Source organism: Lolium rigidum, chromosome 3 (assembly GCF_022539505.1).
Source record: "Lolium rigidum isolate FL_2022 chromosome 3, APGP_CSIRO_Lrig_0.1, whole genome shotgun sequence".
Lineage (NCBI taxonomy): Eukaryota > Viridiplantae > Streptophyta > Magnoliopsida > Poales > Poaceae > Lolium > Lolium rigidum.
The window spans coordinates 343,971,485-343,989,399 of record NC_061510.1 but is presented as its reverse complement, the minus strand read 5'-3'; the positions used below and the strand labels follow the sequence as shown (position 1 = coordinate 343,989,399).

Genomic DNA, 17,915 nt, shown 5'->3' with positions numbered 1-17,915 from the left:
AATTAAGGTTCCACCAGAGGACTAAGCATATACATTTAATGCCGGATCATTCGGAAAATGAGTGATGTGTTGAGATGCAAATGAATTGCAAAATACATACGTTTCTGAGCGTGTCAGATCCGTTGACAAAAACCTCTCCCGTGAGCAAAACATGATAAGCACCAGAAGGCCAAGGTGTTATATCTTTACAAATGTAAACTAGATTATTGACTCTAGTGCAAGTGGGAGACTGTTGGAGATATGCCCAAGAGGCAACAATAAAATAGTTATTGTTATATCTTAGTGTTCATGATAAATTTTTACATCCCATGCTATAATTGTATTAACCGAAACATTGATACATGCGTGTTATGTAAACAACAAGGAGTCCCTAGTAAGCCTCTTGTATAACTAGCTTGTTGATTAATAGATGATCATGGTTTCGTGATCATGAACATTGGATGTTGTTAATAAAAAGGTTATGTCATTGGGTGAATGATATAATGGACATACACCCAAATAAGCGTAGCATGAGATCAAGTCATTAAGTTCAACTTGCTATAAGCTTTCGATACATAGTTACCTAGTCCTTCGACCATGAGATCATGTAAATCACTTACACCGAAAGGGTACTTTGATTACATTAAACTCCATTGCGTAAATGGGTGGTTATAAAGATGGGATTAAGTATTCGGAAAGTATGAGTTGAGGCATATGGATCAACAGTGAGATTTGTCCATCCCGATGACGGATAGATATACTCTTGGCCCTCTCGGTGGAATGTCATATAATTAGCTTGCAAGCATGTGACTAGGTAACAAGAGATGACATACCACGGTACGAGTAAAGAGTACTTGTCGGTAACAACGTTGAACAAGGTATGGAGATACCGATGATCGAACCTCGGACAAGTAAAGTATCGCGTGACAAAGGGAATCGGTATCGTATGTAAATGGTTCAATCGATCACTAAGTTATCGCTGAATGTGTGGGATCCATTATGGATCTCCAGATCCCGCTATTTGTTATTGGTCGGAGAGGAGTCTCGACCATATCTGCATAGTTCAGGAACCGTAGGGTGACGCGCTTAAGGTTCAATGTCGCATAAGTAGATTTGGAATATGAGATGGAGTCGGAAGTTTGTTCGGAGTCTTGGATGGGATCTAGGACATCACGAGGAGGTCCGGAATGGTCTGGAGAATAAGATTCATATATGGGAAGTCATTTTCAGGGTTACCGGAAAAGTTCAGGATTTTTCGGTATTGTATCAGAGGTTCTAGAAGGTTCCGGAGGGTACCATAGTGGGGCCCACCTATCCCGGACGACCAACATGGACCGGATGGGGTCACATAGGCCCACATGGGCCAGACACACCAGCCCCCCAAGGCCCATGCAGTTGGATCAAGTGTATAAGATCAAATCCCTTGAAAATAGGGACTTAACTTGGGGGGAAGTTGCCCCCCTTGTTTTGGCCGACCCAAGGGCTTGGAGGAGGGGCCAAGGCAGCCCCCCACGCCTATTTAAGAGGGAGGGGAGGGCTGGGGCGCAACACATCATCCCCCCAAGCCCTAGCCGCCCCTCTCTCCCTCCTCTTTCTTCCTGCGCAGGCTTGGAGAAGCCCTGCAGGAATTTCTCCTTCACCTCCACCACCACACCGTCGTGCTGCTGGGATTCCGAGGGGATCTACCACACCTCCGCTGCCCGCTGAAACGGGGAGAGGACGGGCTTCATCGACACCGTACGCACGACCGAGTACGGAAGTGCTGCCGGATTGCAACACTGGATGATCGACTACATCAACAACGAGATCTAATCTCGTAGGCTTTGGAATCTTCGAGGGTTAGTCTCACATACATCTCGTTGTTTCGATCTTGGTAGATTAGATCTCTTTCTTCCTAGATTGGATCTTTGTTTTTGTTCATGTTCACGGTAGAATTTTTTTGATTTCCATGCAACAAACCCATCAAAACGATGATTCATGAAAATGGATAGATAAATATCTGAAGCTAGAAATTTACCGCAAAATAGGCTAGAGAGGATTTTCCTTAACTAAGTAGTATTTTCTAGACATAATATATCGAAAGAGGTCTTTTACAAAAATATCTTCCTACAAGTTTTGGATGGTTGTCATGCGGCACCAATCGGGCGTCTTTAGAATCCTATACTCGAGGGTAATCTCCCCTCCCATGAAACAAAAGAAAAAAGACTCTCCGGTCGTATGTGACGTCGTAGTCATGGCCAAGAGGAGGCCATAGTGTACAAATAGGTAGCCACAAAGAATTGTGCATTTGCTATCCTATTGTGTAAGTGTGGTCTTTGTGTAACTGTGTTGGTACATCAAGTTTGTCTTGGTCCTCTTAGGTAACATGAGATATCAGCCATCTCAAAGTTCCGTATGAGAAACGGAAAGAGAACTCAATTTTGGCATGATAACCAAAACCCCTTTGTGGATACATGGCCTTCCCTTTTCTAGGTTTATACTAATCCCAAATCTACTAGTATTAGGGATAGTGATGATATTTAGTTCATATAAGAGTACACTTCAAGGTCCATGTACATCCAAGGTAATCAGTCCTAACTTAATTTCAAGAAAATAACTAACATTTCAGAGAGAATTTGAAGAGTATGAAAATTATGTGTCGAAATATCAGAGAGTATCCAATTCTCGGTTTATAAAAAGAGAAATATACCGAAGCTAGAGATAGACCTATTGATGGTTTATATCATGATTAGCTAAACGATGGATGTTTTTGTTTTAGATTACTTGACTTGTTATGTGGTTGTGGATGTTGGTTGAGTTATGTAGAGTAGATATAATATCAAAAATTTTGTGTAACAAATTATCAAAGTACTATTATGATTTTGTTGCAATTTAGGTGGAATCCCAATTTTTCGAAATGGGGGTGTGGTGGGATCCCAATGTATATTACTGTTGTGGAATCACAGCTGGCTGCACACAATAACGACAAAGTTGTGATATATTTTTGTCGAAAGCGTTGTCTGTGTGCTAATAATCTGTCGTCGATTGGTTGGATCCGATAACTAGAATAAAATTTCTTGTCCCGACCTTTCAAGCTAAACTAGGTGAATTTCAGCGCTAGTGTATACCCTCTTCTTGAAGGTATTTCCCATGGCCATCATCGTGTGATGGATTGAATTTGGTAAACTATGTTATGTACTCTCTTTGCAAGGAATTTTGTCATAGTTGTCTTGCCTTTATTCAATAAAACGACGTTTTTATGCATAGTAGGACGTAGAGCTCGGGGAGTATGACCTTTATTTTCACTTTTTTGTGCAAGAAATCAAGGAAGAAAAGTAATTTGGAATTGAACACATAGTAAATCATAGAATAAAATTATATGGTTTTCATTCGTACAACAAAACAATTTTTATAAAAGAGTTTTTTAAAATATCTATGAAATTAAATTTGGATCAGAGAGACTCTTATGTCTAAAGTGCACAAGGCCCATCGGATGAACTTCACCGTCCGAGTAGATGGAGTTTTCACAAATATTTTTTCGTGTTTATGTTGATGTCGTCCGCATAACCCAAAAAAGAGTGCAAATTAAGTTTGGGCGTGCCTCGCGATGTCTTCAAGGCAGAGAAAACGCCATGATGACCACGGGGGAAGTCGTGAGGACTCAATGCATTTTATTTTAGAAATTAGGCGCAATGTAAATCATGGAATAAAATTAAATGATGTTCACTCCCACAAACCAAACAATCTTTATAGGAGAAAATCGTGAAGAATATAGAGTAGGTTTTTAGAAATATCTATGAAATTAAATTTGCAGCAAAGAGACTCTTATGTCTAAAGTGCACAAGGCCCATCGGATGAATTTCACTGTCCGAGTAGACGGAGTTTTCACAAATATTTTTTCGTGTTCATTTAAGACGTTGACATCGTCCCTGTAATCACCCAAGAAAGGAGTGGATAGTTTGGGTTTGGTCTGGCGTGTCTTGAAACAGAGAAAAACACCATGATGATCACGGGGGAAAGGAAACAAGGAGATAACAGTAGGCAGGGTAGCTGTCATCTGTGTCATGAGCCTTGGGTGGTGATCGACAGTGACTACGCACGAAAGCCCTAATACGATGTCCTTTTTGTGTGTATTGTTCAGCACACTTAGATACACGATGTCCTTTTTGTGTGGCTCAAATTACAAATCATTTGAAATTGATATTTTGTGTATTTGTGGGAAACATCACTAGCTACGTCCATATAACTTTTCACAATCTTATGAAACTTGAATATCTGATTTTCGTTTTTTTTCTAAATAACAAGATTGGGAAGCCAAAAATCTCCGCTCAAGTGCATCTGCATTGAATGATTTTTTGTTTGTTTATAATGTGCTTCATTTTACTGGATTTGGATTTCCTAGTCGAATATATCTATCGACTGGTCGGCAGTTTGGGCCATGCCGCAAGTGAGTGTTCGTTTCAGATCATCTTTTTTCCTCTCAAGGATTATTTATGTGGTAAAGAATTGCAGAGGAACGCAGTTCTACAGGATCTGGACGGTAAGCATATGCAGGTATTAAATTATTTTGTGACGTAACTGGTTTGCATTTTGCGACCGTGGAATCGATTCCTTTATTCGATAAGCATAACATTGCACCCGCATATGCAGCTCTTGAAGTCTTTGCATGACATCTAAAGTTTGCACACGTGATTTTTTTTTAAAAAAATAAAAAATAAAAACATGGCATTTCATGTTGAAGGTTCTTATGTTGCAACAAGTTGTTCTTTTTGATAAGGGCACGGGGCTGGTTGTTTCGTCTAAAAGGTGGAATATGTGACACAAAGTCTCTTTGGCTCCTGAATAACATTTCTATGTTTCTTTTAAAATGAAAACAATTCCAGATGTTCCCAATGATATATCCTATAAGCATGCAAAATCACAATGCAAAATTCTTTTTTTATGGGTCACACATATTTTTTTTTGACAAAATCTGATGCTTACTTGGAGATCTGAAAATGTGTATTGCTCAGTATACTCACATCCACATTGTTGTCATTTTGTATAGCTTAAAATACAAATTATTTCGAGTGGATAAGTCTTTCACACCATTTTTTTTAAAGTTTGACACGAAAAGTCGTTTTTTTCGCAAGCACATGGAACATCGAGATGTACATGCTACATTTTTATCTGATTTTTTTGAGATTTTATTATACGTTTAAAACCCATTTCAAAAATCAAGAGCATATGCTCCTGAGTGCAAAAACTCACCTTGTCCATAGTTCAACGCCAATGTTTGTATCACCTTATTCTTCAATGCAACAAACAAAACAATTGGGGTAGAAGAGAGGAGGATTTTTCAGTGGCGGGGGAGATCAGATCACACCTGCTCCTTGCCATCTAGGTTGATGTGGATGCCGCCGCCCTTGCACGCTGATTTCTTGTTCTCCTCCCCCGCCGGGTTCTTCTCCTCCTCCACCAGCGACTTCTTCCCCCAATCTACCGAGCTCGCCATCTTGCTCCGCACGTGGCGACGGGAAGGGCACCAAAACCGGGGTGGTGCCGACTGATACAGGAAGGATTGCGCGTCAAAGAGGCATGACGTCGACGGACAGGGTTCTGGGCGGTGTCCGGCGGCCGGCGGCCAGGTGCTGGGCGTCGGCGATGCCTGCTTCATCTGCCAGGAGCTGGCCTCTAGAGTGGCGCAAATGGAATGGCGTGGCAGACGTCTGTTTCTGCCTGTATCCTGGGCTGCCACTCCTGTTTGACCGCTCGTAAATATCGGCAAGGGCAACAATAAGTCCACTATTGGCGATTTTTTTGTGGAGAAGGTTGCGAGAGGAGTAAAAATCGCAGTAGCTGCGGTGGCATCTTGTTGTAAAAGGACGTGTGACAGTACCAGACGGTTTTACCTTAATAGTAAAGATTGAGGAGCAGTTTGAGGCGCTGAGAAATATGCAATGCATATATGATTATTATTATTTTGCATTTAATGGTTTTTTATGTTTGAAATGTGCTTCATTTTATCATGAAGGTTCTTAAATAATCTAGTTAGAATGTTTCATGGAATTTTTGCAAAAATAAACAATGATTCATGAAAATGAAAAGATAATTATTAGAAGCTAGATATTTATCGCAAAAGATGCTACAGAGGATTTTCCTTAACTAAATAGTATTTTCTAGACATATCGGAAGAGGTCTTAAAATAATAAAATTTCTACATACATGGTTTAGATGGTTGTCATGTGGTACTAATCCAACGTCTTTGGAATCCTATAGATGAGGGTGATCTCCCGTCCCATAAAACAAAAGAAAAAAGAGACTCTCGAGTAGTATGTGAGAGCTTAAGGATGGCTAAGATGAAGCCATAGTGTACAAATAGGTAGAAACAGAGAATTGTGTGTTTGCAATCCTATTCTGTGAGTGTGGTTTTTGTGCAACTGTGTAGGTGCATCAAGTTTGTCTTGGTCCTCTTAGGTAATATGGGGCATTAGCCATTGCAATGTTCTGCATGAGAAATGGAAAGAGAGCTCAATTTTGGCATGATATGTGGCAACCAAAACCCCTTTCTAGATACATTTCCTTCTCGATTTCTAGGTTGCTACTAATCCCAACTCTACTATTAGAGAGAGTGATGATATTTAGTTCATATAAGAGTACACTTCCGAATCCATTTACATTTGCAGTAATCAGTCCTAACTCAATTTCAAGAAAATAACTAACGTTTCGGAGAGAATTTGAAGAGTGTGAAAATTATGTGTCGGCGCATTAGAGAGTATCCAACTCCTGGTTTATGAAAAGAAAAATATATTGAAGCTAGACATATACCTATTGATGGTTTATATCATGATTAGCTGAATGATGAATGTTTTTGTTTTAGATTATTTGACTTGTTATGTGGTTGTGGAGCTTGTTTGAGTTGTGTAGAGTAGAGACAATATCAAAAAATTTGTGTGATAAGAAGTCGAAGTATTGTTTCCGATTTGGTTGTGATTTAAGTGGAATTCCAATAGTTATGATTATATAGTGGAACAATAGAACAAGTCTTGGCAAGGAATTTTTGTCATCCTTGTCTTGGCCTTGTTCAATAAATCTAGAGTTTATGAATACTAGGAATCAAGGAAGAAAGGTAATTTAGAATTAAACGCAAAGTAAATCATAGGATAAAATAAAATTATATGGTATTCATTGGTACCAAACCAAACAATCTTTATAGAAGAAATTTCTCAACTATGTTATGTACCCTTTTTGCAATGTGTTTTGTCATCGATGTCACGCCCTTAATCAATCAAATGACAGATATGTGGACATTAGGCGGGGAAGTATAATGGTCATTTTCGATTTTCTTTTGGGCACGGAATCAAGGAAAAAAATCGTGAGGACTCAATGGACATTTAATTAGTGCAAAGTTGATCATATGAAAAAATAATATGGTGTTCATTCATACAAAGCAACCAATCTTATAGAAGAAATTCCTAAAGAAATTCATATAAAATTAATTTGGACCAGAGAGTCTCTTATGTAAAGCGCACAAGGTGACCATCGGATGAAGTCCACTGTCCGAGTAGATGAAGTTTCCACAAATATTTTTTTGTCTTTAATATAAGACATTGGGTCGTCCCTGAATTTTGTAAAGAATACATTTTTGAAATATCTATGAAATTAAATTTGGACCAAAGAGACTCGTATGTCTAAAGTGCACAAGGCCCATCGGATGAATTTCACTGTCCGAGTAGACGGAGTTTTCACAAATATATTTCATGTTTAGGACGTTGACGTCGTCCCCGTAATAACCTAGGAGAAGAGTGGAAAGTTTGGGTTGGTCTGGCGTGTCTTGAAACAGAGAAAAACACCATGATGATCACGGGGGAAAAGAAACAAGGAGATAACAGTAGCCAGTAGTAGTAGCTATCATCTGTGTCATGTGCCTTGGGTGGTGATCGACAGTGATTATACGCATGAAAGCCTTAACTTTCCAGGTCAAAGTTGATGTGCCTAGTCTACCACCCTGAAAAGTTGAAGCTAAATCACCTGCTCTCCCGGCGCCATCTGCCGCGCGCGTTGCAAACTCTCCTCTTCCTTCCCGTGATAAAAGCAGTAATTTTTTTTCCACCAAAAATCCTTCTCCCAGCTCAGGCAGTGCTCTCCGATCCGGCCACGGCCAGCCTCCTCCCCGCCGGCGCCGGCGATACAATAGCCGTATAGCCCCAACACCACCGCCTCCCAACACCCCGTGTGAGCACCACCCGGCACGCGGTGCTAGCTCGCTGCCGGGCCGCCGCGCTGACGGTGGTCCGCCAGTCCTCGTACCCGTGGCCGTGGCCGTGGCCGCCGACGGCTGGCAGCTTAGCGTGGAGACAAAAGGTGAGAGACGAAAAGAAAGACCACGGGCGAGTGCAGTGCAGCAGCCGCGGCTGGGGTTGGACTTGCGTTTCTTTTGGCTTCCCTTCTTTCTTTGCTCACCCCGTGCCTGGCCTGGCTTGACGACTTCACTGTCCGTCCGTCTGTCTGCGCATCTGGCTCCCTTCCCTTTTCAGCGCCGCTTCCTCCCTTCCACTCCCCGCAACCTCCCGGCAAGGGGCAGCCGTCCTGTCCCCCCCTCCCCATCGTCGACGCCGCCGGCCGAGGTACTGCCCCTGCTCTCTTCCTCATCGCCCTGCTATGCTGGGCAGATCTGGGGTTTCGTCTCGTGGGTTCCTCGGGGGCGAGGCAGGAGCGGTTGGGGCTTGTGGTCAAGGGGTCGATTCTTGGGTGTAGCCGCGCGGGGAGGCATCGGTGCTGGGAGCGGCCCCGTCCTGCGGCGTCGCTGGGCATACTTGGTTCCGATTGCTTGCCGGCTTCCGCGGACAGTGCTGTTCTGCTGCGTGTTGCTGCTGAATGAGGGAAAAGGGAGGTGCTTTCGACTGACCTGCTGTGCTAAATGTGGTGCTAGGACAGAAATCCAGAAAATTTCGCTTCAAAATTTTGCTAGAGGTGGCAGTGGAAGGCAACCGTGATCGCGAGCTAAGGATCACTTACATATGTGTGTCTATGTGGGGGTTGCCTCTTGCCCTGTGTTCCCTAGCCTCTGTCCATATCCAATGTGTACTCAACTATAGATAGAGCTTTCGCTGCTGTTTCTATTACTGTTAGGCAATAGTTCCTGTTATGTGTGTGAAATGGGAAACGGTACAAACTTGTTCGAGTGAGATCCTAGGGATGTGGGTTCATGCCATGGCAACTCACTCATGCATTTCTTTCTTCCGCAGGGAATGTTGTGACAGCGGATGCAACACCAAAGCTCGAGGGATGGAGAGATGCGACTGCATCGAGCCGCTGTGGCCGACGGACGAGCTGCTCATCAAGTACCAGTACATCTCCGACTTCTTCATCGCCCTCGCCTACTTCTCCATCCCGCTGGAGCTCATCTACTTCGTGAAGAAGTCGTCATTCTTCCCGTACCGATGGGTCCTCATCCAGTTCGGCGCCTTCATCGTCCTCTGCGGAGCCACCCACCTCATCAACCTCTGGACTTTCACCACGCACACCAAGACCGTCGCGATGGTCATGACCGTCGCCAAGGTTTCGACGGCCGTCGTCTCCTGCGCGACGGCGTTGATGCTCGTGCACATCATCCCCGACCTGCTGAGCGTGAAGACGAGGGAGCTCTTTCTGAAGAACAAAGCCGAGGAGCTGGACTGGGAGATGGGCCTGATAAGGACGCAGGAGGAGACCGGGAGGCATGTCAGGATGCTGACCCATGAGATCAGGAGCACGCTTGACAGGCACACGATTCTGAAGACTACTATCGTTGAGCTAGGGAGGACCTTGGGTCTGGAGGAATGTGCCCTGTGGATGCCGTCACGAAGCGGTTCGAGCCTCCAGCTCTCGCATACTCTGCGCCACCAGATTACCATCGGGTCATCTATACCGATCAATCTTCCTGTGATCAACCAAGTTTTCAGTAGCAACCGGGCAATTATAATACCCCACACATGTCCGTTGGCACGGATTCGGCCTCTTGCAGGACGATATGTTCCACCAGAGGTGGCTGCAGTGCGAGTACCTCTTCTGAATCTCTCAAATTTCCAAATAAATGACTGGCCGGAGCTTTCAGCGAAAAGCTATGCTATTATGGTTCTGATGCTTCCATCTGATAGTGCAAGGAACTGGCATGTGCATGAGTTGGAGCTTGTTGAGGTTGTCGCCGATCAGGTTATTGCCACTTCTTTTTTTCTCGAACACAATGCCGCTTCTTTTAGTTTGGTTATGTATAACATGGATATTCATAGGAGTGAATGATGTTTAATATGTTTTTCAATAGGCTCTTTAATTGGAAATGCTTATTTATTGACAAGTATGATGTTATGATCCATTGTATCAGATCATTCTAAAAAATCCTTTATTTCCTTGAAACCAAATGGTACTAAGGCTAATAAATGTTGGTATAACATTACTACTTGTACATTGTGAAATGATATTGTAAGCTGAAATGCTTCTCTTTTTCCAGGTAGCAGTTGCACTCTCTCATGCAGCTATTCTTGAAGAGTCCATGCGTGCACGCGATTTACTAATGGAGCAAAACGTTGCTCTGGATTTAGCTCGGCGAGAGGCTGAAACGGCCATCCGTGCTCGGAACGATTTCCTAGCTGTTATGAATCATGAAATGCGAACACCAATGAATGCTATTATAGCTCTCTCTTCCTTACTTTTGGAAACTGAACTCACTCCTGAGCAGCGCCTAATGGTGGAAACGGTATTAAAAAGCAGCAACCTTCTAGCAACACTTATCAATGATGTATTAGATCTTTCCAAACTTGAGGATGGCAGCCTTGAGTTGGAGATCAGAGCATTCAATCTTCATGCTGTTTTCAAAGAGGTCTACAACATTATCATTCTCTGGTTGTCTAATGTCTACATGTATATTTCATTTGCCTGAATTTTTTGTTGGTCTTACAGGTGATGAGTTTCATCAGACCAATCGCAGCTATCAAGAGTCTATCGATGTCGGTTATGTTAGCACCAGATTTGCCATTATGTGCTATTGGCGACGAAAAGAGGTTAATGCAAACTATTCTGAATATCTCTGGCAATGCCGTTAAGTTCACCAAGGAGGGCCACATCACACTTTTAGCCTCCATTCTCAAGCCTGATTCTTTAAGAGAGTTCAGAACCTCAGACTTTCATCCAGCTGCAAGTGATGGCCATTTTTATTTGAAAGTTCAGGTAATTATAGAGACTAATTTGAAGGGTTTGTCTTGTTAAAGCTATCAGCTCATGTTCTTGCAATAGGATCCAGAAACAAAGATCTAAATACAAAACAACTTAAATACACCATGTATCTTCATAGTCATCGGAGTAACCTTTGCTCAACATGTGCATGCATGAAATTACACACGTCTGACCAGGCTGATAACCATTGGTCTGCTGGCATGTGGTGCATCGGAAATCTTGGTTGGAGGGCTGTTAAAGTCACATTGTCGTGAAGTTGTTCATATGACTTGTTACTTCACTGCAGGCTAGGTCCGATAAACTTTTTTTCTAGTTTTGTCCATACGGCTGTACCATTGGGGCTATCTTTTATTGCTTGTTGCTTGAACACCGGAGAGCAAAGAGAGACTGAAATTGAATTTGCAAAAACCCACACGGTATTAAATTGAAACATAAAGCAGTGGCGCATGAGATGAGAAACCCAAACCAACCCATCATCTTCTCAACTATGCAAGAAATGAGTTAAGATATAACAACAAAGCATTACATCGGAAAAGCACACATGCTGACAGGACTACTTTTTTATTTATAGCTGATGCCAGTGTTCATGAGAGTAGAACGGGAATAAAAGTTTCTAAGGTTACAGTTTATGAACATGTCATAGAAGAATGACTGTTTTCAAGATGACTTAAAATCATTATCTAACTATAAAGTTTACGTGTTATCAGGTAATTATTTAATCAGTTTCTTGATTATTTACGTTTTGCCATTCTTCTGTTGCAGCTAAAGGATACAGGCTGTGGCATTAGCCCTCAGGATCTACCTCATGTATTTACAAAATTCGCTCAAACTCAGCCTGGTGGTAACCGAGGATACAATGGTAGTGGCCTTGGCCTTGCCATTTGCAGGAGGTAATCCACTGTCACGCCTCAACCTCCTTACTAGTAAACCTTCTACAGGTTATTGGGTTTGGTAACTCAGCTTCTCTCGAAGCAGCACAAGGATGAAGGATATATATTTACTTTGGCTTGCAGGGGTTCATAATCACCCATTCTAAAACACGGAAACCTTCTGAAAAATCTTATGTAGGTTTGTTACTCTGATGGGAGGGCACATCTGGCTGGAGAGTGAAGGAGCAGGAAGAGGCTGCACAGCTACATTTATCATCAGGCTCGGCGTATCCGACAACATGAATGCGTATCAGCAACAGCTGACCCCTCACGCATGGCCAAGCAGCGCAAATGCTGATTCCACCGGTCCGAGGGCTCTTCACGAAGAGAGGAGGCTATCTTCTCTGAAACCTCGATACCAGAGAAGCGTATGAGCTATAGTGTAAATGATCGATGGCAGTTCGGCTCGGCAGCAAGTAGGTAGTAGCTAGTTTTTGTACTCTAATTTTGTGCTTAGTCTTGCGGTAGCTAGCATATATTGTACAAGTAATGTGTATAGCAAATGGGACTGCAGAGTGCAGTTATGTTCCTGGATACAGCACTAACTTGCTGTGTTCAGTAGAATATACTGTCAGCGGATTTGCGTATTCCGAGTGTGCTTGACCCTCAGAGGCGCTCGTCATGGCCTGCCCGATTATATTAGGTCGAAACTGTTCCCTCCGTAGAAGCATGTGTAAAAATTCCAACGAATTCTCAAAATCGAACTCATCTTATTTGGAAGATACAATAAAGAATAATATAGAATGAATAATGCTTCTACTAATTCATTCTTACTTATATTCATAATGTTTGATCTTCACATGTATGAACAATTCATAGCCGTCACATTTATTTTTATTTTTTAGAATTGATGGCAATAGACAACAGAGTTTGTACTAACTGAGCTCCAGCGAGCTCGTTCCATAAAAAATCGAAACGATATGCCATTTTCTTGGTGGATACACGCACATGTTCTCTACATATGTGCAGAGTTTTTAACTACACAAAAATAATAGAATTAGGACTTTGAAAAGGCAAAAATTAACTCGATTTTGCTTCCGACTTTTGTCTTTTTTTATCCAAACAACACATTAAAATATATTTCGACACAAATTTGGTTATACATACTAGACATTACATGTACTAGTTATTTTTTCCATAATTATTTGAGACATAAAAATGAGTTTTTTTTTTCGTTTTTAAAAATGAGCTCACTCGAGCCTAGGAGGTAAAAGGAATTTTCTTTAGTAAATATACCTAAAAAATTGAAAAAACTGAAGAGATAGTGGTTTCACCAAATACCGTAAGATTTTAATTAATTGGTAAATTAGATTTCGTATCCACATGTTATACAAAAGAGATATTCCTTGACGTTTGCTCTTCATTGATAATATGATGCTATTAGATGAAAGTAGGGTGGACTTCCATAGAAATTGGGGCAGACTTTAGAACTGAAGGGATTCAGACTTAGTACAACCGAAACTAAGTATATGTGATGCAAATTTAGTGGCATTCGGGAGGATGATGGTGATATTAGTCTAGAAGAATAAATAGTGCCTAAAAATAACATGTTTCAGTACTTAAAATCAATGTTGCAAAATAATAATGATCTTAATGAGGACGTTAGCCACATTTTTTTTTTCCGAAATGGGGGAAATATCGCCTCAGCTTCTGCATATCCAAGGGATGCACACGGCTTTTTATTAGATTATTCACAACCTCTTACAAGAAGCAATACAAAAGATCAAACTCGAAGCCACCTCGCTAAACCTACAGTGGGATGAAGAGGGTGACAATACACCAACTCACATCATCCAAAAAAACCAAATGCCTTCCCAGGCCGCCCAATAGCAGATGAGAAGCACATCCAGTGAAACAAACTCTCAGCGCACGCCAAGACAAAATCTAAATGTCCCTCAAATGCTAAAAAGTATAATCTATAGGACATGAAATGAGGCAATGAAAAGGATAAAATATTGAAATGTAAATATAATACAGTCGAAATAACTAAATGAAAATTAGCAATCCATCTGAGAAAATTTAATATACATTTTTTTTGTATTTTTTGTTTTTATCCTTACTCTATGGTTGCTACGGGTTATCTTATTTTTTTTACTTAAGAAAACCACCTGGCCGGTGAGAAAATGATTTTGTTGTGATCATTGTTGTGTTTAATTATTTGATTAAGATGGTTGTAGGGGACACTCAACACAAAGACCAAGCTACACTTAGCCCTTTATTTTAAAACACTAAAAATTTGTATTTTAAAGTTTTAAAAATCTGAAATAAAATTCTAGAGGCAGTTAATGATGTATACGACTTTCTCTGGTTTAAAATAATTGCCTAAAAATAGATATATCTACACAGTAAAACATGTCTAGATACATCCCATCTTTTAGCAATTATTTTAAATCGAATGGAGTAAAAACAACCAAAATCTCAATACAAACTACTTTGTATTATAGGCTACGCAATAAATTGACAAAATCTGACAAGTTATATAAGTGTGTCAGATTTTTTCATTTAAAACAGTTCATATTGAGGTTTTACAGTATTATAGTATGCATCATTGTCTATCTCTATAATTTTTTCAGATTTTTTAAAACTTTAAAATATGATTTTTAAATGTTTGAAAATAAAAGATTAGATGTGAGTAAATTTATCCTTTTGTTGGTGATATTCATCTCCCACACTCTACCTCTACAATTTTCCAAGACAAAAGAAAGGCTGACCAATCTGCAGCAGAAGAAATAAATGGCACAACTTTATCTAAATACAGTTGTATCTTAGTGTGTTGATACATTTATATCTAAAAAAATTGAGTTACATATTTATATAGACGGAGGAAGTATGTAGTTTCATTAGAGCGAACCCCTGGGACCATATAACAGGTTTGAGTTTTGGTTCCGTCCTAAATAGGCTCAATATATTCAAGTAATTACTGATTTATTTTTGAACTTCAAGTAATTTCTGATTTGTAAACCAAAGTTCTACAGTATGACCGAATTAAGTTTGAACAAATACAAAAACAACACGCCATATATTTTGGAACTGCTGGAGTATAAAATTCTCAATGTGGCCCACCTGAACGTGACTTGATCCTCAATTCCGTTCTATAGTTTGGAGCACGGCACCGAAATCCCCAATCCATCGAACACACCGTCCACGACTGTCCTGAGGTCGCGCGCTTGGCTAGGGTTTACTTCGCCGTCGTCCTCTCCGATTCCACCTCGCATCACGCCGGCGAGAGCGGAAGACCAGCCGAGCCACCGATCGGTCGATCGATCGAGGCGGCGATGGCGCTCAGGGTGGCTGCGGCGGCGCACAAGATCCCCCTGGAGGTCGCCCACACCCTCGTGGAGATCGCCGAGGTCGCGCGCTACGCCTACGAGCACCGCGCCGGCCACAACCCGGCCCACGACGACGGCGCCGCGACCCCGCCTGCGGTGTCCGCTGACGAGGCGGAGGCCGCGCGGTTGCGGACGGAGAACGCCATCCTCCGCGCCCGCCTCGCCGACGACCTCGTGCTCCTTCGCGAGCTGCAGGGCGCGCCCTTTGTCTCCCAGGAGTGCCCTCCCGACGTGAGCACCTCTCACCTCCCCTTTCACATAGTCGCAGTTTGTTTTATATCCGCGATAAACGGTTTAGAATGAGATATAACTCGTTGTTGTGTTGTTAGAAACAGTTGTTTATCCACAATTTGGCATTACGAGGAGATATAGCATCATTGTTGTGGTGTACTTTGAGCCATAGCCTTGCAGTTATGCTAGTTCTGAGTATTATGCTCTACTATGTTATTATATAATGTTAGTATGGAGCTGTAGATTAAGTTTACTGTGCAACAAGAGAACTAACCATCTAATATCTCCCATGATATATATGAACTCAATACCAATAGTATAACTTATACATTCATTATGCTGTACCTATAATGACACACTATTCAGTTTAGAATTATTTGATTCATTTTTTATGTTGACTCGTATCATTTGGCGATGTGATTTCGCTATGCAGTTGCATAATCGTCTTGTAGCGACAGTCAACAACGCTAGCTTCCTTGCTCATCTTGAGAAAGTACGAGACGAGCCAATGCATCCACATACGGCACTATCTGGCGGTATGACAGGTTCATCCTTGCTAAACCTTGTGAAGTTTTTTTTTTTTTTTGAAGTAACACTAAAAAAAAACCTTGTGAAGTTTGTTGCTGAACTATGCTTCATAGCAACTCTCTGTTCCTCTTTTTTTATTCTGTAATTCTTATGGATTTACATCTTTCTTCTTTCTGGTTGAATCAAACCAGAGGTGGAAGTTGGAGATACTACAGACACTAAAGGTGAAGGGAAGAATGGATCATGGGTCTTGGTTTCCTGTGATACTGCTGGGGGGAATATGGAGGAAATTAGTGGAATTGATAACGAAAATTATGTAATGGTTAATGAAGATGACATCGTCGATGCTCTTGCTACCTTTGTTGCTAGGTGCATTCTTGAAGATCCAAAGTCCAAGGTATATTTTATTTTCACGAGTTGAGACGTCCTCTTCGGCGCTACTTCATCTTCTAACTGTCCGTTGTTTTTTCTTCAGAAATTATCACCTAAGGAGCTGCAAAAGGGTATGGCTATCCTCCATGTTTTTGCTCTAAAGTTAAACTTTATAATCTTGTAAATACAGTTTTTGCCTGGTTTTCCCTTGATTAACTGTTCACCTTCTTAATTATAATGGATAAAGCAAAACTTTTGCCTTCATTTAAAAAAAAATCTTGTAAATATTATTATGTTTCTTAAATCTTCGCTTTAAAACAATGACAGTGTGGGTTGATTAATTAGGTCGATCTAGTTAGTAGCTTAGTGCTTTGAGAAAGTTGACCACAATGGAGACATGCACACTGACAAAAAAATGTCAGAATTTGTAAGATAGGCTGTTTGCAGTTGAGAAAGTTCATCACAGTGGGGACCTACTGCACTTGTGACATTTGGGAGATTAACAGCTCAATGCTACATTATGCGTGTATGCTATTATACTACAGTTGTTGCATGTATTTATCTAATCAATTACTCAAGGATCTCTTGAGTCATGGCATAATAGAGATAACTAACTAGCACATCTGGTCCTCTTTTAGAGACTCGAACAAGTATTTAGCCATGACCAAAGTACGTCCTTCACTTTGGTTGAGGTGTATGTTAATTTGTTGTACCCTTGTGCTCAGGCGTTCTTTATTTCACAGAAGAAACAAATATGCTGTTGACATTAGCTTAACTATTAGTAGGCATGTGGCTGACATTTCCATTTTATTTCATATGGATTCTAACTTTTAATTCGTAAGCAGCTGTTGCAACGGCGTTGAGCTCCATGACAGACCGGAATAAATGGATAAGTTTCTGGGAGGCTGGGAAGGTGATTTACATATTGGCAACTTGGGGGATCACAATAGCAGGGTAAAAGTTCTCTCACCTTGAAATTTGTATGTCCTGTATTCCAACTTATAGGCAAAACCACAGCTGTTTTGATTGTTATTTTCAATTGGATGCAGGCTGTACAGGAGTCGTGCTGTCCTGAAAATGGCCGCGAAAGGAGCTGTAGTGTCCACCAAATTTATCATGAAGGCAATGTAAGATGCCAATGAATAGTGGCCTCATGATCCCGAGCAATGGTCAGCAAATTGTAAATACAAACTCGGTGTGTTAACTGTACATATGTGACATGGTTTATGTGTCAGCTCAGCTGTGCTGTAAGCCTGTAAAGTTTCGTAGTGATAACGATTTCTCTCATGTGTATGAATAACGGGGATATGTCTGGTTGACATGTTTCAATTGATATAGGAGCTCTGCTCCCGCGTGTTTGCAGTACACCAGAGTCTCT

The 17,915-nt window shown here is 41.3% G+C and overlaps 2 protein-coding genes across 3 annotated transcripts; both read left to right on the top strand.

Moving 5' to 3' along the window:
• Positions 1 to 9,185: 9,185 nt before the first annotated feature.
• LOC124703974 (probable ethylene response sensor 1) lies at positions 9,186 to 12,686 on the top strand. The gene is made up of 5 exons (XM_047236208.1): positions 9,186 to 10,131; positions 10,427 to 10,795; positions 10,876 to 11,142; positions 11,911 to 12,038; positions 12,217 to 12,686. The coding sequence occupies exons 1-5, from the start codon at positions 9,226 to 9,228 to the stop codon at positions 12,449 to 12,451; spliced, it is 1,905 nt and encodes a 634-aa protein (XP_047092164.1). The 5' UTR covers positions 9,186 to 9,225; the 3' UTR covers positions 12,452 to 12,686.
• A 2,651-nt stretch (positions 12,687 to 15,337) lies between these two features.
• On the top strand, positions 15,338 to 17,693 carry LOC124700191. Of its 2 annotated transcripts, none has more exons than XM_047232358.1 (6): positions 15,338 to 15,637; positions 16,071 to 16,173; positions 16,357 to 16,562; positions 16,641 to 16,668; positions 17,383 to 17,491; positions 17,587 to 17,693. In XM_047232358.1, the coding sequence occupies exons 1-6, from the start codon at positions 15,353 to 15,355 to the stop codon at positions 17,666 to 17,668; spliced, it is 813 nt and encodes a 270-aa protein (XP_047088314.1). In that variant the 5' UTR covers positions 15,338 to 15,352; the 3' UTR covers positions 17,669 to 17,693. The 2 variants fall into 2 exon arrangements, with proteins under 2 accessions (XP_047088314.1, XP_047088313.1); XM_047232357.1 differs by having other exon boundaries at positions 16,071 to 16,182.
• The last annotated feature ends 222 nt before the right edge of the window (positions 17,694 to 17,915 follow it).